Source organism: Anomalospiza imberbis, chromosome 27 (genome assembly GCF_031753505.1).
Source record: "Anomalospiza imberbis isolate Cuckoo-Finch-1a 21T00152 chromosome 27, ASM3175350v1, whole genome shotgun sequence".
Lineage (NCBI taxonomy): Eukaryota > Metazoa > Chordata > Aves > Passeriformes > Viduidae > Anomalospiza > Anomalospiza imberbis.
The window spans coordinates 1,736,570-1,759,559 of NC_089707.1; the positions used below are offsets into that span (position 1 = coordinate 1,736,570).

General features: G+C 53.8%; 4 protein-coding genes across 11 annotated transcripts in view; 3 read left to right on the forward strand and 1 right to left on the reverse strand.

The window, feature by feature from the left end:
• Window positions 1-7,144, forward strand: part of DOT1L (DOT1 like histone lysine methyltransferase) — a 73,245-nt gene extending 66,101 nt beyond the window's left edge. For 6 of the 8 annotated variants that reach the window (XM_068174152.1, XM_068174149.1, XM_068174151.1 and 3 more), the window contains 4 exons: window positions 677-741; window positions 1,610-2,569; window positions 3,710-4,304; window positions 6,742-7,144. In XM_068174152.1, the coding sequence (XP_068030253.1) occupies window positions 677-741; window positions 1,610-2,569; window positions 3,710-4,269 (1,585 nt within the window). In that variant the 3' untranslated portion in view covers window positions 4,270-4,304; window positions 6,742-7,144. Of the gene's footprint in view, window positions 1-676; window positions 742-1,609; window positions 3,488-3,709; window positions 4,305-6,741 lie in introns of those variants that run through there. The other 2 variants (XR_010993850.1, XM_068174155.1) reach the window with 2 other exon arrangements.
• The window catches only part of SF3A2 (splicing factor 3a subunit 2), a 114,713-nt gene that overhangs the window by 81,968 nt on the left and 9,755 nt on the right, over window positions 1-22,990 (forward strand). Inside the window, exon 2 of the mRNA XM_068174178.1 lies at window positions 22,476-22,495. The gene's annotated coding sequence lies outside the window, so the exon portion shown is untranslated. The remainder of the gene's footprint in view (window positions 1-22,475; window positions 22,496-22,990) is intronic.
• PLEKHJ1 (pleckstrin homology domain containing J1) lies at window positions 13,689-22,318 on the reverse strand. Its single transcript, XM_068174184.1, has 6 exons — window positions 22,164-22,318; window positions 20,836-20,903; window positions 19,759-19,825; window positions 18,003-18,093; window positions 17,757-17,820; window positions 13,689-17,293 (listed from the first exon to the last, which is right to left on the reverse strand). Exons 1-6 carry the CDS (start codon window positions 22,276-22,278, stop codon window positions 17,228-17,230), a joined length of 471 nt encoding a protein of 156 aa, XP_068030285.1. The 5' UTR covers window positions 22,279-22,318; the 3' UTR covers window positions 13,689-17,227.
• Window positions 14,525-22,522, forward strand: LOC137462891 (postacrosomal sheath WW domain-binding protein-like). Its single transcript, XM_068173711.1, has 5 exons — window positions 14,525-14,543; window positions 15,161-15,183; window positions 16,081-16,293; window positions 21,860-21,911; window positions 22,302-22,522. The coding sequence occupies exons 1-5, from the start codon at window positions 14,525-14,527 to the stop codon at window positions 22,520-22,522; spliced, it is 528 nt and encodes a 175-aa protein (XP_068029812.1).

Below are 22,990 nucleotides of genomic sequence, written 5' to 3' on the forward strand. Positions count from 1 at the left end.
GTGTTGGGGTGGCTGGGCAGGGACAGGGGCTGAGCTGATGTGTCAGGACACATGCCAGCCACCACCCCCACCCCTAGCTGCACCTCCTGCACCCTGAGTCCTGCTGGCAGCCCCCAAACCAGCCTGGTTTGCCCCTCTCCCCTTGATTCAGCAGGAATCAGGAGGGGGCTCAACCCAGGGTTGGCAGGAGCCTGGGAGGGTGGGCAGGCCCTGGCCCAGGGTGCCCAGAGCAGCTGGGGCTGCCCCTGGATCCCTGGCAGTGCCCAAGGCCAGGCTGGACAGGGCTTGGAGCAGCCTGGGACAGTGAAAGGTGTCCCTGCCATGGCAGGGGTGGAATGAGATGAGCTTTGAGGTCCCTCCCAATCAAACCATCCTATGGTTCTGTGGAAAATTACCACTATTGTAATGTGGTTCTACCTCTTGTTTTGAAAGAAAAACAACAAGGTTCTCTGAACGTGCACTAATCCTGTCAAAGAGCAGTAATTCTTGTAATAGCTCCTGCCTGAAGTTTGTGATGGGTTTTTTGATGCTTATAAATTCCTTTAGTGACACAAGGCTGTGGGACTGAGTTGTTTTTTTATACTCTCCTCATGATCATGAGGAGTATAGATTGTGAGGGGAAATGTGCAACAGAAGGTTTGCTGTAGGTGCTATAACCTTTCTATTTTCCCACTAGAATTGAGAGGAAAATTGCAACAATATCATTGGAAAGCAAATCTCCACAGAAGACTGTTGAAAATGGTACGTGTGAGGAATGGGAATTGTTTGTGGTGATGGCTGGGTCTGGGGATGGGTGAAGCTGACAGCCAGGGGGATGTTTCTTTCTGCTGCTGGACCAAGTGTCATTCTTAATCATCATTAAGTCAGGTGGCTGCTAATTACAGATTTTGGGTCGCTTTTTTCTGTAGTCACAGGTCAGCAAAGATCTGATGAGTTTTTTCACTGACTCAGGGTTTGAGGAGGGATCTGTAGTACAAAGATGGGGGAAAAGCAGATCAGTATTATTAGATTTTTCCAGAGTGTTAAACTGAATTTTAAGTACTTTTAAGTGACTTCACAAACATTTCTGCCTTTGGTTCAGAAATAGAATTACAGACTGATAAAAGGTGGGTTTTGAAGGATAAAAAATGTGGGTGCTGCCCAGAGAAGGGTCTGGAGCACCAGGAGGGAGCTGGGTGAGTTCAGCCTGGAGAAAAGGAGGCTTGGGGAGTCCTCACTCTTTACAACTCCCTGACAGGAGGGTGCAGCCAGGGGGAATCAGGCTCTGCTCCCAGGAAACAAGGGACAGGACAGGAAGAAATGGCCTCAAGGTGTGCCAGGGATGGTTTAGATTGGATATTGTAAGAATTTCTTCACTACAAAGATTGTCAAGCATTGGAAGGGGCTGCCCAGGGCAGTGGTGGAGTCCCCATCCCTGCAAGTGTTCAAAAAACCAATGGAGTGGCACTTGAGGACATGATTTAGTGATAACCATGGTGGTGGTGCTGGTTGATGATCTTAAAGGTCTTTTCCAGCCTTGAGGACTCTGTGATTCTATAGAACCCCTTTCTCAAGGGGCAGATTTAGTGAATGCTGTTTATTGACATTTGTAAACCTTCCCCCCAACCAGGTGGCAGCATATCGGGGAGGAAACAAGCACAAAGCAACGAGAACATGAACAGCAGCAAATGGAAATCAACTTTTTCACCGATATCTGACATCAACCTGACCAAAACCACAGACAGCCCCTTGCAGGCCGTGTCAGCTCTGAGCCAGAACTCCCTGTTTGCCTTCAGGCCGCCCCCTGAGGACGGGCTGCCCATGGACACCAAGGTCCCGGGACACCCCAGGAAGAGCCTGGCAGTGCCCTCGGATGGGCTGAGCCCTGGCACAAACCCCCCCAACGGCTTCAGCTACAACGGGGGCCTGCCCTCCGAGCTGGGCCTGCACGGCTTCATGGACAGCGCTGCTCTTCCACACAAAGCTGGGGATGGTTCTGCTCCCAGCTGCTCCCTGGGCTTCCCCTCGCAGCGAGGCAAGGACCTGGGGGTGTCAGACACGAACCTGTTCCTGAACAAGAGGCAGCTGGAAGCTCTGGGCACCAAGGGAGAAGAGCTGAGCCGGCCGGGGGTGAAGGGCAAAGAGCTCAGCGAGCTGAGCGCCCGAGCTGGGGGGTCTATGGAGAAAAACTCTGTGCAGCACAACGGGAAGGTCGGCAAGGGAAGGGACCGAGACGTGGAGTTTAAAAATGGCCACAACCTTTTCATTTCTGCTGCTGTTTCGTCTGGTGGCCTTCTGAATGGTAAAAGCCTTTCTACTGCTGTTTCCTCAGCAGGGAACCCAGCGCCGTCTGTCCCGACGCACCATCCTTTCCTCAACACTCTGACCACTGGATCACAGTTCCCCCTCGGCCCCATGGCCTTGCAAGCAAACCTCAACTCGGTGACAAATTCCTCAGTATTGCAGTCCTTATTTAATTCAATGCCAGCTGCTGCCAGTCTGGTCCACGTGTCATCAGCTGCAACCAGACTGACTAATTCTCACACTATGGGGAACTTCTCTCCTGGGGTTACAGGTGGAACAGTTGGAGGTAGGCAGAACTCTTTCTCTGGTATAAGACAGGGCCTAAAGGAAAGTCTGACACTGCCTCTCCAGGGGTGAAACTCTTTCATTTCTACAGGATGCGAAGCAGATCTGTCCCACATAACCAGTCTCCTCTCTCTCTCTCTTTCTCTCTCTTGGAATTGCTAGGATGATTTCAGTTCCCTACAGTGAAATCTCATGAGCTTTGTCTGCTAGATGAGCTTGTTGTACCACCTTAATGAAACAATACACCCAGACTTTGTGATTGATAATGTTTGCTTGTTCAGATGTTGCTGTGTTGGAACCAACTTAGGTCTGCCTGCAGGTAACAGATTTGACTTGTCCTGGTACCATGTTAAGGATCTCTAACTTGTCAACTTGAGTAAAGGTTGAGTTTAGGCCTTGAATGGATTTAGCGTGATCCAGGAGGAGCAGAACATCAGAGGAGCTGGTGTTGGGAGTTCTGTAGCATTCTGGCCCTTGAATGGACATGAAGAGCATTTCTTGGCCAGGAAGGGCAATGCCATATGCACCTTGCACTTCTGGGATTCTGCACAGGCTTGGCTTCTGTGGCACACACCGGGGACAAGCTGGCAGGACCAGAAGACAGGCTGAACCTGCCATTTCTAAGTGTCTAGGGCAGTTTTTCTCTACCTGTCCATAATCATTCAGGCACCATGTCGGGAAATCCTAACTCTCACATCTCTCAGCACGTAGATTTGCTGGAATTACACCTCCCCTCTGCTGCCCTGTAAGTGGGGGAGCAGGAGGGTGGGGAGGGAAGAGCAGCACTTTGAGTCTTCAGATAAGCAACTCTAAAGATCACTTCTAATCTCATCAAAACTCTGCCCGTGTGGTATAGAACTGACAGTTCTTGGGTCTGACCATTTTTCCTCGTGGCATTTAGAGGTTGGCAGTAGGAAAGGTAAGTGGAACCTTTTGTACCTCCTGGCCTGCACCATTATCTCTTCATTGCTTGCTGCCTTCTCACGCTGCATATTTTTGTATGGGGCTGTAACTATTATAATTTTGCTTTTGTTTGTTTGTTTCTTTTTTTTTTTTTTGTCTTTTTTGTTTTGTTTCTCTTGTCACTTGAGACTGTACAAAGCCCATCTGTTGAAGCTGAGTTTTTCTCTCCTGTTTGCAGGTATTTTTAACCATGCGGTGCCTTCTGCCTCCTCTCCTCATCAATTTGGAGCCAGTTTCAGCAGCAGTGCTGTCTCTAGCAGCACCGTGCTAAGCTTAAACCCTCTGCAGGCTGTTGCCAGCACCTCATCCTCATCCTTCCCACCCTCTTCCTCTAATTTAGTAACATCTAGTGAGACTAGACCTGCTCAGCACCTCAACAGAGCTCCAGTGCAATCTGTCTTCCATCCCCCTCCACCCCCACCTAACGTGTCCTTGCCTCCCCCTCCTCCTTTACTCGCTTCTAACTCCGAGCCTGCTCTCCTGCAGAACCTGCCCTCCATCCCTCCTGGCGAGACGTTCCTGCCCTCCTCCTCTGCTCCTGTCCAGCCTAACTCTTCTTTGTCTATTAAACTGGCTTCTCTCCAGCACAAACCCTCTCGCCCCTCCTTTACAGTCCATCACCCGCCCCTGCCCCGCGTGCTCCCGCAGCCCAACGCCGCTGGCACGGCCGCTATGTGGGTGACCCTTGGCATGCAGCCTCCTTATGCTTCGCACCTTTCGGGGGTTAAGCCACGATAAAGAGCTTGCTTAGCTAACAGTTCTTGTTTTGTAAGGTAAGGCCAGACACAAAACCAGAGGAGTTTGCGTGCGAGATGCTCACTGACGCTTCTTCCTTTGCAGAGAGAGGTCAGGGCCGGGCTCCGTGAAACAGAAACCTCTGAAATGGGGAAAATGAGCTCTAAAATGGGGGAGAGAAACCTCTAAAATGGGGAGAGAAATCTCTAAAATGTGGGGAGCAAATCAGCTGGTGGCAGAGGATGGGAAGTGTTGGTGCTCTTTGTTCTGGGAGTCAGGATTTCTCGACAAGGAGTGCTCACAGGGGTAACTCTGCTCTGGCTCAGGGTTATGTTCAGGCTGAGATCTCTTCATAGGAAGAGAAAGTATTCTTTCTGGAGGTAGTAACACAAGGAAATGTCTATTTTCCATGTGGTTTTATACAGTTGTTGGATGTGGGTGTTGCCCATCTGATCCCCCTCCCCTCTTGCACAGCCTGTTTATCCCAAACCAGTCCTTGTCCATAGCACTGAGGTGCCCAAAGGTGCCTCTCTGTGACTCTGTGTGACAACGTAGTGGTCAGTAAAAACTGCCAGTCAACAACAGCTGCTCTCAATAGTCATAAAGTTTAAAATCTCTAGGTTATAAGCCTCAGTCTTGCTTGGAGAGTAAATTCCCTGGGCCTGCAGTGCAGTCAGTGTCCCCTGCATCACTGGAAACACAACCACAGGTAGCAGAGAAGGGCTGTGACTCCCTGTCACTTCCCTGTGCTGGACTTCCTGCCAGGGCCAGCAGGAACAGCCCCAGCAGATGTTTTATTTTTGCTTACAAGCCCTGGGAGCACAGGGAATGTGCAGGGGGAAGTGGGCTCCACTCTCCACAAAGGCTGTAGGAGAGGAGGGTTCTGGAGGCTGTGTGCATTTCTCCTGCAGCAGGTATTTATTGAACTGTCTCTAGAGCTACTACAGAATAAACTGTACCACCACAGAGCTGGGTCCTGTGGTTCATGCAAACACTCTGTGGCAATCCTGCTGTACCAACTCGTGCTTGCCAAGTGCATCCAGCGTGCCCAGCCCCAGAGCTGGCTCCGTGCTTTCCTTGTAGGTCTGTGATGTTGCTGTCTACTGGTACCAAAGCTACAAACGTGGTTGAACACACTTTGCTGCTTATAAAACTCAATTACAACATACCTGAGAGAGCCTCTGTGCATTGTGTGTAGTGTCTTCCTCATCAAATTCCTCCTCAGACACCACAAAAACCTGGTTAGGCTTTTGGGAGGCATGTAAGTATTGCCAGGTCCTTCCCTGCAGGAAAGGGAGGCTGAGGAAGGGCTTTGTGTGCCAGCAGAAAGGTGGGCTTGGAAAACCCCAAACAGAGAGAGGATGGGGATGGTGAGGAGGGTCAGTTTGGGGTCTGTGTGTGAGATTCTCTGTTGGAATTACCTGGAACTGAGACCATGCTGGACTAGGATCCATCAGGTGTGACAGTCCCTGTCACTGAAAAATACTGAAAATAGAGGCAAAGCACAAAAGGGACTTGTAGAAAAATAGCTGGGTGTCAAAGCTGGATTGTGGAGCACAGGAGCAGAACTGATGGTACCAGAGGTGGTTGTGATCCCAAGTCCTGTGACTTGAAGCCAAGGTGTTTGAGCAGTGCCCTTGATTTCAGTGAGAACAGAAATGTGTTCAGGTGTGTTCAATTTTGGGGGAACCAGGGCTGGAACCAGGAACGGGGGACTGAAATAATCTGCTTTGCTTCTCTGCTCTGGAGCCAGGCTGGGAGAGCTGGGGGTGCTCCCCTGGAGAGGAGAAGGCTCCAGGGAGAGCTCAGAGCCCCTTGCAGGGCCTGAAGGGGCTCCAGGAGAGCTGGAGAGGGACTGGGGACAAGGCCTGGAGGGACAGGACACAGGGAATGGCTCCCACTGCCAGAGGGCAGGGATGGATGGGATATTGGGAATTAGGAATTGCTCCCTGGGAGGGTGGGCAGGCCCTGGCACAGGGTGCCCAGAGCAGCTGGGGCTGCCCCTGGATCCCTGGCAGTGCCCAAGCTTGGACAGGGCTTGGAGCAGCCTGGGACAGTGGCAGGTGTCCCTGCCATGGCAGGGGTGGATGGGCTTTAAGGTCCCTCCAACCCAAACCTTTCTGTGATTCATAATGTCCCTCCCCCACAATAATAACAAAACTCAAAGCAGATTAACTTTTACTATAAAAAGGTGAAATACTGAGGGGGAGAAATACCTTTTTTACTCTTTTCCCCCCACTTGATTTTAGTCCCATAGAACAGAGTTCAACACAGCCACAGCTTGAAAAACTGCAGCATTTGGAGGGGCCACACATCCCTTGGAACCTCCATCCTTTCCTCTAATTGGGATTGGGTCAAGATTTGCTTCATCTGAGGAGGTCATGGAGCAATGTAGGAATGATTGACACATCTAACAACACAGCAGATTTTTGCCTTTTATTTAGATGAGTCTCTTCCTCTCCTCCTGTTGTGCAGGTAACTAGGATTTCTACCTCAACCCAATGTGACCTATGCAAGGACAACGTGGACCAACTTCACTCGGCTTCCACTGAAAGGTGCTCACCTGGCCTGTGCAGGGGTTTCTACTCTTACTACTGGACAAAATAAAAACCATAAAAAAGACCTAAATAACAGAGCAAACATTTACTGTGAATCTGACTAAAAAAAAAAAAAAAGGAAAAAAGGCAAAAAAAAAAAAAGCAAAAGAAATGCTTAAAGCTCCAGTTTGTATTGTTGATAGTTTAGATAAAGTATTTATCTTTTTTTTTAAGTGAAAACAATTTTGACTTATTTTATTCCACCTAGATTCATAAATACAAGTTATTATTATTAAATTCTCTGAATACTAAAGGACTGGCACACCAGCAGAGATGTAAAAGAGCCTCCTCGGTGCTATTTTGTCCGTCAGAACTGTGCCTCTGGTTTGAATCCTTGGTGCTGATTTTGGGGGGGTTGACCAATGCCAAACCCAGTTTTTAAAGGTCTGCAGATTATTTATTCCTCTGACTGTGTTCATATCCCAGAATCCTCTTGGTTGGCAGCCAGGGCTGACAGAGGAAGGAATTCTCCCCCCTGGGGGTTTGGTTCAGACCGAGCCAAGCGCTTTTTAACTGGGTGGGTTTTAATTGAGTTTGTGACTAACGAGGGCTCTGTGCTCCCCTCTGGAGCAGCCTGGGCAGGCACAGCTGGAACAGGAGAATTCCAAGTCCTGACCCATCCAAACTACTTCCCTGGGCCATTTGCAGTTGCTGGTGGTGCTGGGGTCACTGTGAATTTTGGTAGCTGGTCTGGTAACTCGCTTCGTGGGGCTGGCCTTGGTGTTTGAACAGGGTGTGTGCTGGCTGGTGCTGGTGCAGCCCTTTCTTTCCCCAGTGTTGGGAAGGTTGAACGTTGTGTTTCTGTCCTGCTGCAGGCTGCAGAGTTTGCTCAGCTCGTTGTTTTTTCGTTCCAAGCACGACGTGTTTCATTGGTAGGGTTTTGATACTTGACTCCGACCCGGCTTGGCCGTTTACATGGATTAACAAGGTGCATTTTGCTTTTGTGTTCCTTTGCTTTTGAGTAGGTTCTTGAATGGTAGTTCACAAAAACACCCTGACCTGGCTGCCTGTGCTGTCACTGTCCCCCTGGGCCAGGGACTTGCGTCGTGACTCGGTGTCGTGTGTGCAGGAAGGGCCGACTTTATAGAGCTGTGATGAAAACTTCTAAGTTTCCTATGCTTTATTTCCTTTGTTTTTAGTTTGTACAATGCACAATGAACCTGTAAAAACTTATTTATTGAAGTGTACAAAGTGAGGAGGAGAAGGAGGATCCATTTAAGGAGGATCAGGCTGGTCTGAGTTCAGGCCGGGCCAAGCACCAATAAAGAAAACTACAGTAGAAAGGGGATTGCAACAGCAAAATGACTGGAAAAAAAATCACATGCAGGCTTTGGAAAACACCTCCCTGCTGACCCTGGTGCTCAGAGGGGCAGCACTGTCTTTAAATCCCTTCTGGTGAGTCTCCCACTGCAGCAGTCCGGCACTGGCAGGAGCTTCTTGGAGCACCCCGGGGTCACAAACAGCTGCTCTGGGTTTGGGGTCAGTGAGGTCCCTGTGCCCTCCTGGGCTCTCCTGCTGCCTGGATCCAGCAGGGTTGGAAGTGTTTGCAGAGGGGGTCAGGGGCTGCAGCAGCTCCCACCCTCTGCAGGGCTCAGCTCTGTGCCTCATCCCGGGCAGTCTCAGAGGGGTTTAGGACCAAGTGCAGTTGTTCTGTGGATTCCTGAGTGTGTCTTCCATGGGAGCCTCTGTGTGCAGCCTCTGGGGTCTGGCTTTGCCTCCTTATCCACTGGGAAGGGACTGAAAGCCCTGGAAGTCAGGGGTATTTTGGAATGTTTTCTGCTTTGTGTGGGACAGGGTGTGTCCTGCTGTGGGTCTGGCAGCACGAGGAAAACCTGGAAAAGGGCAGGAATGCTCAGAGGGTGAGAGGAACATCCAGTAGCTTCTCGTAGGAGCCAAACACAGTGTATGTCCTGGAATCCAGGAGCACAGTAACCCAGATGTTTTACAGCTGGGAGTTGGGCAGCTCCAGCTTCTTCCCCAGCACACAGCAGAGTGCTGGAACCTCTGGAGACTGTAAATGAGTGATTGCTGGAGGGGCAGCAGCCTTAATTAATTCCCTAATTACCTCTCCCCCATCGTTTATATCTCTGGTGAAAGAGAGAGAGGAGGAAATTCAAGTAGAAGCTTTTAATCCCCCTGATTTTATCAGAGCCTTTCCTGCAGAGGGAGCAGCATATGGTGCCCCTTGGAGCTCTTGTGCCTCCCTTCAACTCCAGCCACAGAGATCCAGGAAGAAAACTCAGCTGCCATCCCTGTCCTGGTTTGGGTGGTGCCCAAGGCACTCCCAGGATTCCTGCTGGAGAAGGAACCAACCCACAGATCCCATGGAACCCTCTGCTCCCAGCACTGCTCCAGGCCTGGGTCTCCTGTGTCACCCTCCCTGCTGGCACCTGACATTCCCTGGATGGTGAGGAGGGACAGATCCCTGTGGGACTGATGTGCTCTGCATCCAGCAGCTCAGGAGTTCTGGGGAGCCAGGCTGAGCTGTCAGAGAGGGCAGGGTGGCCTGGCCACTGTCTCCTCACAGCCGGACTCGCTGATCTGAAAGATCTTTTCCAACCTGAACAGTTCTGATTCCAGGACCCTGTGGAGCAAAGGCCTTGGGTGAGGAGTTTGTCCCCTGCTCTTTGCTGGGTGCTGTGGAAAAGCAAAACCTGTCTGTGCCTCGGTGTCACCTTTGGTCACTGCCTTGGTGGCCAGCCCGTGTCCAAGGCAGGGCTGGCTCAGGAGCAGCCCTGAGAAAGGGCAGCACAACCCCTGGAGCTCAGCACTCACCTGTGACTGAGCCCTGCCACCCCCAGGATTTTTGAGTCTGTGACTCTCCAGATGTCATCCAGGAAGGCTCAAGGGAAGCAGACCCAGGAGTGAATCTTTGGGGCTTCTGGAAATGGATCCAGTCTGCCTGAGCATCAGCCTTCCCCTGCCTGTGCACCACTGCCTGCTGGCATCCCAGTGCCTGCTGTTCCCCCCTGCCATCCCACACTGGGGGCTCTGGAGCTGCTCTGGCCTTGCTGGTGTCTTCCCCCCACCCCAGGCCCTGCACTGTGACTGCTCCTGGTTGTGATTCCCAGATTGTGCTTCCAGAGGGGCCCTGCTCAGCACTGAGCTGGGAAGGCAAGGGGGCAGTTTGGGGCTGGTGCCTCGGCACCGGCTGAGCTGGGAGATGTTTTTGCCAAGAGATTCCTGGTTTTGTCTTCCCTCTCCCTGACCTTTTATTGCTTTGCCATGATCTGGGGCAAGATCAGCTTAAAATCGTGGACTCCCAGTACATCCTGAGGTGGAAGGGACCTGGAGGATCATCGAGTCCAGCTCCTGGCCAGTCTTCTACTGTTCTGTCTGCACATTGGGAAGAGCTCTCACCTGGCTGAAGGCAGACCTTGGAGCTGCTGGGATCTGATCCATGTGGCCACAGCTGTGACCCCACTGCTGGAACACTGGACCAGGAGCTGCAACCTGTTTGCAATAACTGAAGATCCTCTGGAGCAATCAAGGCCAAACAGTTCCAAAAAAGAGAATTTCTCCTGCTGGTGCCGGGTCCAGTCCTTCCGGGGCTGTCACACAACTCCCCCTCCTCCACGCCCCTGCTGCCAGCAAAGGACTCGCCAGGAAGCAAAAACACATCTTGGAGCAAGTCTGCTGCCAAAGAAATGGAACTTCCTGAGTGCTGTGCTGAGGAAAACCTGTCCCTGCTGCTGAATGTCAGCCTTGAGGAACAAGACTTGCGTGGGCTCTTCCTTTCTTGGGCATTTGCCACCTCTGGCTCGCCAGGCCCAGTCCCCTGGGACCCACGGTGCTGGGAGGGCTCCAAAGGCACTGGACCTAAATTTGGGATTTGCTGCAGATGAGTAATTCAGCAGCAATTCTTCTTCCATCAGGCAGGGATGTGGGGACACCCAGCAGTTGGATTGCTGAGGGAGAGAGTGGGAAAGCATTGCTGAGGCTGTAGAGGCTGGATCCGAGCTGGTGCAGGGGGGAATGAGCATTGGAGGTGTCCCTCCATCCCCTCTTGGCTTGGCACAAACGAGGCTGTTCCCTGCAGGAAGGTGTGGATCAGTCTGGACAACCAGGGAGCATCTTCACTTCAGTTCAGTTGTGGATGCAGTGGGAGAGAGGAGGAGGAAAGCAGCTTTTTAGGGAAGCAGCAGGGAGTGCAGCACATCCTCACTGCCCTGGCATTCTGGGATGAGCTCATCTCCAGCTCCTTCTGATCACCAGCAATTTGTGTCTTCTTGGCCACACAGACCAGAAATTCTTGTGCTTCCATCTCTTAACTTTCCTTGCTGTTGGGGATAGCACTTTATCTTCCAGTGCAGCCTTTGTGCTCCCTCTGCTCTTGGCTGGGGTTGGGCTCTGGTATCAGCCTGGCAGGGAAGTGGGATCCCACTCACTGCTGGGATCAAGCTGAGCTTGGAGGGTCTGAGTCTGGGATCACACCCACAGTCCCTGAAGTCCTGCAGGCAGGAAGGTGACATCGCTTGGTCATGAATGGATTTATTCATCTCTTCTCGAATCCAGAGATTGCAAATCCCCAGGACTTGACACTCCGTAGTGTGAAACTCGCCCAGCTCTGGGTAACACTCAGTTCAGCTAAGTCACTTTCTTCTTTCTTTAGTCAAATTTGATCCTTGAGGAAGTCACTTGAACAATTGCAGCCTGGGAGTGGAGAGGTTTCCAGTCTGATCAGCTCTTCCATCCCACCTGGAAACATATCCAGCTGCAGCATTGCTGCAGGGCTGCTTGGGGCTGTGTGCCTGCCCTCACCCCTGGGGACAAGTTTCCTTCTGAGACGTGTGCTGGGGTCACTTCTTTAGCCTTCTTCGGGGTTGGACTAAATGGCCTTTAAAGGTGCTTTCCAATCTTCCCAAACTGTTCTGATCCCCTGTACAGACACATCTGGGAGGAGGTGGGTGAGAGCCAGACCTGCCTCACCTGCTGCTCCTGCACCTTCACCCCAGCCCTGTGGGGTACAACAGTTGGCAGCTCAGGTGCACCCACCACAGTGGATTTACTGCCTGTGGTCATTGTTTCCATCTCATCCCAGCCTTCCCTTGGAAGGACCTGGATCTTCTTGCTCTGCTGGGCTGCCTCTTCCAGGTCTTTTCCTGTGGCCATGGACAGGCAGCCCTGAGGTTTTGTTCTTGCTGCGATTGTGTCTTCAGAAAGCAGCATCATCTGCTACCCCCACTTGGTATTTTTCCATTTGGAAGAGAGTCCAGGCAGAGGAGAGGCCGAGGGAGTGGTGGCAGGGACAGTCCTGGCGGTGCAGAGCTGCTGGGGACACCCAGCCCTGGCTCAGGGGGAGGGGACAGCCACTGCTGCCAGGCTTGGCACTGGGGACCTGTGCCACCTGTGCCCCCGGGATGCTCTGGCTCCCCTGCCCCGCTCCAGCTCCAGCTGATTGCTGGCAGAGGGGACTCCCAGTGCTGGGAGCTGCTCTCAGGCTGCTGCTGGTGATTCCCCTCCCTGCTCAGCCTTCCCTGGGCCCTTCCTTCCCTCCTCAGCGGGGCTGGAGCTCCCCTGGGGCTGCCGGCACTGCCTGGCCCAGGGTGAGTGTCCCCAGGGAGCTGCTCCTGGAGCAGCCATTCCCGAGGTGGCTCCGCTCGGTCACGTCCTGTGCGACCCCTTTGATTCCGGTGCTGGAATTCACCCTCTGCTCCAGGGCCTGGAAACCTGAGGGGTCTCTGTGTGTTTTGTCCTGGGTAACTCCACCCTGGAATGATCCCAACTCCCAGGCGTGGCTCTCGTGGAAAATTCTGCTTTTCTTGTTTTGCCTGAGCCAAAAGCACAGAGAGGATTAAGGACTGGGAGCAGGGGAGGGCCTTGGACAGGGCTGTGAACCCAAAATGCTTTTGGGGAGCAGAAACTACACAGTGTTTTTGTGAACTATCTTTGCAGCACTGAGGAAAAATCACAGGAAGTGGAGTTTTGGGAGTAGAGATGTGCAGTCAGTGTATGAATATTTGAAGTCTTACTGGTTTTAAAGGGTTTTTTCTTATTTTTTTGCTCCATTTCCATTTTCTGCTCCATTTGCGGATCAGGTTTCCACTAAAAGCTGTTTCAAAATGTTGTTGTGCCATATTTTATTTATCGTTATACATTATAAATATATAAATATATATTTAGACTGAATATTGCATTGAAAGATGCTCTTATTGGGAACTTCAGGGTTTAAACTTGAGACAAAAAAAAATTGGGAAATAATTCTCCAGTATTTTTACTGTTTGGGACCTTCTTCCTGAAGGAGGCTCCTTGAGTCCTTTATGGTGTAAAAACAAAATCACATCTGAAAATTCCAAGTTTGACAATGCTAACCCTGAAGTTCTCAGGTTTGTGATCCTTTGGTTTTCTCGAGGTACATCTGGTTGCTTTTCTGGTGCAGTCAAATAATTTTTTAAAAGGTTTTGTCTCTGGAGTTATTGAGGAAAAGGTGGAATGGGTTGATCCATCCTGCTTGGCTTTTTTAATCTATTAATCTTTGAAGTGATCGATTTCCAATTAAAACCCAACTTTTTAGGTCTCTGTTCTACTTAAACTTTTTAGGAGTGAGAGCCTGCCCTCGCTGAGTGGGACTTGGATGGGGAAAGCAGTAGATGATGAGGTTGCTGTTGCTCAGGAATTGATTAGTAAACTTTTAACTACTAATAAAAATCCATTTTTCAATGGATTTTTAGAAAAACCCATTTTCTTAGGACAGTGATATGGGATGTTTCCTAGTGAATAGGAATTAGTTTATATAGTTTAGCCTATTAAACTGAATTATTTAAAATTCAAACTTCCCCTAATTTATCTTTTTTTTTGTTGTTTTGTTTTGTTTTGTTTTTTGGCTGGTTTGTTTTTGGATTTCTTTTTTTTTATATACTGGTAAGTTGTTCTGTCATTCCTTTCATTCCTGCCTAGCAGTAGTGTGAATTCTGGTGTGTATATATGTATGTATAATATATATATTTCCACCCGGCCTTTCTAATTCTCCACAATGTAAGAGTTAGTTTTTGCTCCTGTCCCACCACTTAATTTCTTGTGTCTCCCTTGATTTGTAATTGAAACGATGCTTTGAAGTTTTGTCTTTATATTAAAGTGTCTGTATTTTAATACACCGAGCTCGTGTGGACTTTCACTGCCTCAGCAGGAAGCAGGAGGGAAGTGGGATTTGGGGATTTTGTGGGGGCACAGAGGGACAGAGATCCCTGAACCAGGCAGCACCTTCAGCCCTGAGGGTTTGGGGATCCTGTGCTGGGCACTGGGGAGGGACAGCAGGGCCTGGGGACAGCTCTGGGCCCATCAAGGGACACTGAGGGGCTGGAGCATGTCCAGGGAAGGGAGCAGAGCTGGTCTGGAGCACCAGGAGCAACTGAGGGAGCTGGGAAGGGGCTCAGCCTGGAGAAAAGGAGGCTCAGGGGGGACCCTGTGGCTCTGCACAACTCCTGACAGGAGGGGACAGCTGGGGGGGTCGGGCTCTGCTCCCAGGGAACAGGAACAGGAGGAAAGGGAACAGCCTTAAGCTGTGCCAGAGGAGGTTTAGATTGGATATTGGGAAAATTTCCTCACAGAAAGGGTTGTGAGGCATTGGCAGGGGCTGCCCAGGGCAGTGCTAGAATCACCAGCCCCGGGAGTGCTGGAACAAAGTGTGGATGTGGCACCTGGGGACAAAGGCAGTGGTGGCCATGGCAGTGCTGGGTCATGGTTGGACATGATTTTTTAGAGGTTTTTTCCAACCTAAACAACCCAGGCAAGCTTTGTTCCCTTACAGCCAGCAGTGGCACCAGTGCAACAACCCCACAGGCAGCCAGGGATGTGTTCAAACCTCGGAGCTGGAGACCACAAACACTTCCTGAGCCAATTCCCTGCTGGATTTAAAATGAGACACAGCCCCACGTTCACCCAGAGCCCCCAGCCCCGGGCTCTGCTGGACCACGGCCACAGCCTGACCCAGCTCCTCTTCCTACACAGGTTTGTCACCTGCCACTGGCCTGGCTCCAGCACCAGTTGGATTAGCTGACCTTTAAACGTTCCTTCCAACCCAGAATATTCTCCGATTGTCTGAAAAAGCCTCTCCAAAGCCCCTGGTGGAGCCATCCCCAGCTGGGTCCTAAGCAGGAACCACACCTGGGGCCCCTGGGCAGGCCCTGAGCTGTCTCCAGCCATCCCTCCCAGGGAGCTTTTGGTGTTGTAGAACAGTTCTGACCATGACAAAGATTAAAACAGGATTTATTGGGAATGTTCACTGTACAACACAGAAATGCCTCTCACAGAAAGAGCTGAAACATAACAAGCAAAGTCGTAAGAATGTGAAAAATGAGCAATTGTCTGTAAAACACCAGCAGTTGATGCAAATTTCTAAGTATCTACAAAGTACCATCCTCCCTCCCTAAATCCCACCCCGTGTCCCAGCCCTGCCCTACAATGGATCTGAGTCCCTGGGCCTGGCCTGGCCCTGGCAACTCTTCACAGCTTTTGTTGTACATTCAGTTAAGAAATGTCATTGGTGATGAACATTCAAATCAGTGCTGGGCTTTGCTCTTGCTCACCCAACTGTTCCCTGGACAGCAAATAAAACACCATTTTCTGCACAGTGACACTGGAGGGTGGCAGCTCCATCTGGGGAAAGGTGTCCAGTGAGGAGGCCACCAAGTCCTGCAAGGCACAGGTGACACATTTGCTACAGTGGTGGCAGGCCCAGCTGAGAACTCAGCTCTGGTTTGTAAAATTGCAGGCTGGGCAGGATTAAAATGCCCTTTGGAGTCATCCAAGGATACTGATTCCCTAAAGCACAGTTCCCGTGTGTTCCTGCTCTTAATCCCTCGCTGCTGCTTCCCCTGGAGCTGCCATCTGTCTGCAACCCGCCCTGGATTCTGCTCCCTCCCTGCTGCCCCCGGCTGATCCCCCAGGGCAGCTGATTTTGGTAATTTCTGGAGCAAGCACCTGGAATGATTCAAGGGAAAGGGAGTATCTGGGGAGAAAAAAGGGGAAAATCTCAGCTTTGAGATATAGACTAAAGCATCAGTGACAGGTGTCACTCCTGGTGCTCAGCTGCATGAGGTAAAGAGGGAACACCAGCATACCAAAGGCTGCAGTGTAGCCTCTGCTTTGGGCATTAATTCCCAGTAAAGAATGAAAAGACCCCAAAATTCCCTTCAAACCCAGCTCAGAGGCTGCTCCACCCCCTCCCTGGGCTGGGCCAGCTGGAGGGGAACAACACCCAGAGCTGCAGCCCCCAAAGCCTGGGCCAAGCCCCTGCCTTGCCTTGCCGCAGCCCCAGCCCTGTTCCTGCTGCCAGCAGCCTCTGACTCCTGGGACCTTCCCAGAGGCCTTTCCTGGCAGTTTTCCCAGGCTGGTTCCAAGGAAGCTGCTCTGGCAGTCAAGAATCTGGGTCTGCTGCAGCCCTGGGTGTGGGGAGTGTCCTCCATCCCTCATGTCTGGGCAGTTTTCCTTGGTGCAGCCAGAGCCAGGGCTGATCCTATGGAGGTGTTGTTCCTAATCCTTATCTCTTCCCTGCAGGAGCTCCAGGACAGGCAGCCCTGGTTCCCTGATAGCTCATTGTGGCCTTGGCAGTTTTTTGGTCTGTCCCTTTGGACAAAGGGGACACACAGAGAGGAGAAAAGCTGCAGCAGTGGCTCAGGGAAGGAAGGGTTAATGCCTGGCTGAGCTGGTGCATGTCCTGCAGCTCCATCCTCCAGCCAAAGGGAGCAGCTCCTGCCTTTGCCAGCTTCTCCATCTGCCTCTCCTCCCTGGGAAGCTGGATCACTGCAGAGCTCTGCAGACAGGCAGGATCACACAGGGATCTCTCCCTGTCTTTGTTCCCTCGTGCTCTGCAGCTGTGTTCCTTTGGATGGGCTTATCCAGCCCCCAGGAATGACAGCACCTGCCCAGGGGAAGGAAAAGAAGAGCCCAAAAGGCTGTGGCTGCACGGGGCTGATGTCCCTCTCCATCAGCTGGAGCTGTAGCTGAGCTGGAGGAAATCCCACTCCTCTCTGGAGGGGCAGGAGGGGGTTAATTTGGAGCCCAGAAATGCACCAGTCACATCCTCCTACAGCCAGGGATGAGGCTGGGATGGCTCCTGGGAGACTGCAGGAGGATCCTGAGCCAGGGAAGCTGAGCAGAAGGGTGGAGCTGGCCCGGGTGGCCCCAGCATGGCCCGGAGGAGAGCAGGTGCTGGGAGTTCTGTCAGGCCCTGCCTCTGCCCATGCCAGAGCTGGGGGCTCTGCTCCCACTGCAGTATCCATGGAGCAGCTCAGCCTGGGAATGTGCAACGAATTCCCATAAAAAGAATACAAAACATTGGGGTAATAAATAAAAAAGTCACGTGGTCACTTGGTCACTGTGGGGAGCTGGGGTGGAGCCAGGAGCCAGTTGCAGCCAGGTGAGGGTTACTGCCTGTGTGCTCCCAGCTGGAAACGAGCTTCCTCTGAGATTCCATACTGCTCCAGGGGGTCCTGTGGGGGAGCACACGGAGGCACCAGTGAGATGCAGACAAAGCCCAGCAGCCCTTGGGACACACAGGACACAGCAGGGAGCCAAGGCCCAGGGGAGCCACAGCCACCTCCCTCCCTGGAGCAGAGATGCTCCTGGCACCTGGCAGCGGGGGAGCAGCACCTCCACCCATAGATCTGCCCAGGGCTGGAGTGAACTGTTCCAGAGACCCCCTGGGAGGCCAGGCCAGCTCTGGACCTGGCCAGCTCCAAACCTTGGGCCACTCCAGCACCAGACTGTGTGCATCAGGGTTGGAGTGAGCACCCAGGAGAAGGTGCTCAGGTCTGGCTGTGGAGACCAGGGCGCCCTATGGGATCTGGGATCTCCTTCTCACAGACAGCCTGGGCAGGACTGGCAGCAACAGCCCCTGGTGCCACCCAAAGCCATCAGTCACACCTGAGCAGTGCCCTGCAGGGACTCACTCACCTTCCCTGTCATCTTCTGGATCTCGTTCCTGTAGAAAATCAGGCTCCTCCTCAGGAACTCGTAGCTGCAAGACAGGAGCAGAACACAGGAAGGGCTGAGCAGAGAAGGATGTGGGGAAGTTTCAGATGCTATTTAGAGCTGGAGGGAAGCTTGTCTGGGAGGAGACAAGCACTGCCTCCCAGTTCCTGATCCCAGAACACAGCCCAGAGCCCCCAGCACTGCCCTGGCTCCGAGGGCTCAGCCCACCTGGCTCTCTTGAGTGCCTCGACCCACTCCTGGCACTGCTCCTCCGTGGCACACTCGAAGCAGTATTTCCTCTCTGGCTCCTCGATGAAACCTGCCAGGGATAAGGAAAAGGCTCCAGGTAGGTCCTGGCAGAGCTGCTGGTGCTCCCCTGACTCTGCCAGGCCACAATTAGCAGCTCTGTTAACTAAGATGAGCTGGGAACGACTCTGCAGCCCCCACCTCCAGCCCCTCTCCCACTGCCTGGGTGGCTCTGCCTGGGGCAGCTGCCCACAGCATTTCCCAGCTTACAGCAGCCAGAGACCTCGGGAAGAGCAGCTTCCCGAACTGAGGGTGAACTGAACTGGACCAGCATGGCCAGATCCAGGACGGACTCCCTGAGGCCCCTTGCAAAGACACCAGAGATTTAAATCCAAGTGGGAAACAGCCCTGAGAGGGGAACTGCGATACCTGCAGGGAGCAGCCAACCAAGGAGTTAAACTGCACTGGGAGAAGGCCTTGAGCTGCCTTTGCTGGAGGCTTTTGGGAATGTGGTACTCACATGGTACTCCCACCACGGAGAGCAGGTCCTGGTGCCACTCCAGTTCTTGACCAGGACATGCCACCAGTTCCTGTCCCCAAAGCTCTGCTGAGCAGACCTTCAGGGCTGCTGCTGCCAAACACCTGGGTCAGGTGCACCAGCACCTCGGGATGTGCTGTGGACACATCCAAACACCAGGTACTGCTGGGTTTAACCCTGCTCAGGAATCCTCCCCCACCAGAGCTCCCAACATCCCTAAAGCCCCAAAATCCAGCACGTGGTGCTCCAGGCTCAGTGTGTTCAGGCAGTTTGAGGGTCCTTTGGAAGCACAGAGCAGAGCCACAGCTGTGCCTGGCAGCCAGGCCAAAAGATACAGGGATGGCCTTGGAGAAACATCCTGTTATTGTGGCCACATACCTCCGGCACAGGGGAGAGCTGCGGGATGAAAGGCTGCTCCCAGGGGAGCTGGCCCAGCTGCCGCTGCACAAGGACACACAGAGGGGAGGATGGGGCTGGAGCAGCTTTATCTGAGCCTCTCCAGGGTGTTTTTTGGATAAAATGCAGCAGCACAGAGCAGATCTGTCAATAACCAAGCTCCCCCTGCCAGAGACTCCACAGGCAGCCAGCGGGGCCTGGCTGCTCTTAGTGCTGCTCTGCACGTGCAGCTGTGCAAATCCCACAGGCTGTGCCATGCAATATCCCTGAGATCTCCTCGGAATGGCCACGGGCACAGTGAGGAGCAGCTGAGAAGGGGAAAGGCTGAGGAAGTGGTAAAGTTGGAAAAGGCCTTTAAGATCATCAAGTCCAACCATCAGCTCAGCACTACCAGGTTCACCACTCACCCCTGTCCCCAGGTGCCACACCCACAGATCTTCTGAGCACTCCCAGGGATGGTGACTCCACCACTGCCCTGGGCAGCCTGTGCCAGTATTTCCAAACCTTTTTGGTGAGTCAATTTTCTCCAATAGCCAACCTAAACCTCTCTTGGGCACAACTGGAGGTCATTTCCTCTTGTCTTGTCCTCTGTTCCCTGGGAGCAGAGCCTGACTCCCACCTGAAGGGCCCTGACCCCACTGAGGGAGAGGAGAAGGGCTGGGGGCAGCGACTCCACCAAGGAGGAAGGGCTGAGCTGAGCCCACTGCCACCAGGGAAACAGGGGAAAGCAGGAACTGAGCATTCAACATTCCCTTTCCCATGTGCCACGAGGGGAAGGCAAAGGGGTGCAGAGGCAGCACTCACTGATGGAGAAGACGTTCTCCTCCTCTTTGGTGATCTTGCAGTGCTCCAACAGCAGAGCTCCAATTGGCTGGAAAACACATGGAGAGAGGGTTTAACCCACAGTGCCCCCAACACCACGAGGGCTGAACCCACAGTGCTTCCCTGGAGCCTTTTAAGCAACTTTCACAAGCTGGTGCTGCTTTTAAATAACTCAGTCTGATTGCACTATATTTCCTGTTCCTTTAATCAACCTTTCCATGCCAGTCTCACCTGTAGCACTTTGCATTTGTTAATCAGGTGTTAATCATCTCTGCTGGCTCAGGTTCAGCCTGGTCTCTTCTCTGTGATACCAGAGAACATTTGCTTTTGAAATCAAAGATGAAACATTTACTGTGACACCCAGAATAATCAACACTGAGCTGTGCAAGGGATGTCTTGGAGCCTTGCAAGGGGTTCAACAGTGTGAGCAGAGCTGCAGCAGCTCAGGATGAACAAGAAACCACCTGGTACTACTCAGGGACATGGGGACAGCAGGTAACATTGGCCACAAACAAAAGCAACCACAAGAAATCCTTGTCCAAGTGAACCAACATGTCAGAAACAAATCAGACTGCAGGGAAGGGATTGCAAACCTGATTTATTTTGTATTTCATAGAACTCTTTGGGTTGGAAGAGACCTCAAAGCCCATCCACTGCCACACCCTGCCATGGGCAGGGACATCTCCCACTGTCCCAGGCTGCTCCAAGCCCCAATGTCCAGCCTGGCCTTGGGCATTGCCAGGGATCCAGGGGCAGCCCCAGCTGCTCTGGGCACCCTGTGCCAGGGCCTGCCCACCCTGCCAGGGAACAATTCCTGCCCAATCTCCCATCCAGCCCTGCCCTCTGGCAGTGGGAGCCATTCCCTGTGTCCTGTCCCTCCAGGCCTTGTCCCCAGTCCCTCTCCAGCTCTCCTTTAGGCCCTGCTGAGCTGGTGGAAGAGGGAAGGTGGACCCTGCTCCAGCTCTGTCCCTGCATCATTTTCCCAGCCCACACAATCCAGGCACAGAAAAAGAAGAAAGGAGGAGGGGAACAAACCCCACCCAGAAGCCCAATCCCTACCTCGGCCTCATCGGTGCGGAAGTAGAAAAGAAAGTTCACCACGAGCTTCACGAGGCGCTTCTTCAGCACTGCAGGGACACAAGGGAGCAGGGCAGGGCTGAGGCAGGGCACGGGGAGCAGGGGAACCCTGCCAGCCCTGCCACGGCACTGACCTCACCAAGGCACCCCCTGCACCCACCCCGAGGCTGCTCCCCCAAACAGCTGCCTCGGGGTGACAGTGTCAGGGTGACAAAGCCCCTGAGCAGCTCCCGGGCAGTCAGAGCTCCACAGGGCACCACAACAGCAGCACCACAGGGCCTCGGGCACTCCAGGAAAAGCTCCACATCCTGGGAGCCCTGCCTGGAGCTGCCAGCATGGGCGTCACCTCCAAGGGACAAAGTCCAGCAGATCCTCAGAGGAGGGAAGGCTCAGGACAAGGGAGTGAGTACAACAGTCCAGTGCTGGTTTGCAAGGGAATTTGCTGGGAGATTTCAGGGAAGAGCTTCTTCCCCAGATCCCCTGGAAGCAGGGGATCTCCCAGCCCCAGAACGTCCCTCCACACCCAGACTGGATCCCAGCACCCGTGCTCCCCATTCCCACACTCCAGCCCTCCCGGTCTGCCTGTCCCCAGCCCTGCCTCCCAGCATTCCCAGTCCCACCCACCCCCCTGCCCAGTGCTCCCAGTCCTGCCCTGGTTTCCCAGTCTGGATTCTCCAGTACCCTCCATCCTCCCACCCAGCTCCCCCAGACCCTCTCCAGCCTTTTCCCCCAGCAGCTCCAGTTCTGATTCTGCACTCGGGGCCCCTCAAGTACCCCCAGTCCTTCCCTGGTCCTACCCCCAGTTTCCCACTCGGGATTCTCCAGTTCCCCCAGCCCTGCCATCCAGGGCGCCCACGGCACTCTCGCAGTCCCTCCCCAGTATCCCCAGTCCTGCTTCTGCAGTCGGGGCCCCCCAGGTACCCCCGGTCCTGACCCACCTTCCCCTGCCTCCCCACACCGCCCTCCAGCCTCGCTCCCCCTCCACCTGCCTCCCCAACACCCCCAGTTCGCCCAGTCCCGACTCGGCCCTACCCCAGTTTCTCCCTCGCGGTTCTCCAGTATCCCCAGTGCCATCAGCCCGGTTCTCCCAGTGCCTCCTCGCACACCACTCCCACTTTCCCAGCCCGGATTCTCCAGTACCCTCAGCACTCCCAGTCCCTCTCCAGTAACCCCAGCCCTCACTCCCCACCCCGGGGCAGCCCCGCTCCTGCGCCCTCGATCCTCCCAGCACTCCCGGTCCTGCCCTGCTCCCACCCCAATAACCCCAGCCCCGACTCTCCGCTCAGGCCCCTCCGCGGGCTCCCCCTCACCGCTGCCCTTCTTGGGGACGCTCATGCGGATCTCGGCCGCTTTCTCGGCGGGCTGGCGGGCCAGCGACAGCAGCTCCCGCTCGTTGTAACGCATGGCGGGCCCGCCCCGGCCCATGGCCCCGCCCGGGCCGCCGCCAGCGCCGCCGGAAGCGCCCTCGGCGGGCCCGGAAGCGCCTTCAGCGGGCCCGGAAGCGCCTTCAGCGGGCCCGGAAGCGCCCTCGGCGGGCCCGGAAGCGCCTTCAGCGGGCCCGGAAGCGCCCTCGGCGGGCCCGGAAGCGCCTTCAGCGGGCCCGGAAGCGCTCGCGGGGCGGCGGGAGCGGGGCCGCGCGCAGGTACGGAGCAGGGGGAGGGGGCCCTGAGGGGAGAGGGGAACTGGACAGGACTGGAGGAACTGGGAGTGCTGGGTGAGGAGAGACTGGGAGTGCTGGGAAGGAAGGACTGGGAATGCTGGGTGAGGAGGAATTGAGAGAACTGGGTGAGGAAGGACTGGGAGAGCGGGGTATGGAGGGACTGGGAGAGATGGATGAGGAGGGACTGGGAGAACTGGGAAGGAGGGACTGGGAGAGCTGGGTGAGTAGGGACTGGAGAGCTGGGTATGGAGGGACTGGAAGAGCTGGGTGAGGAGAGACTGGGAGTGCTGAGAAGGAAGGACTGGGAATGCTGGGTGAGGAGGAATTGAGAGAACTGGGTGAGGAGGGTGTGGGAGAGCGGGGTATGGAGGGACTGGAAGAGCTGGGTGAGGAGGAATTGAGAGAACTGGGTGAGGAGGGTGTGGGAGAGCGGGGTATGGAGGGACTGGGAGAGATGGATGAGGAAGGACTGGGAGA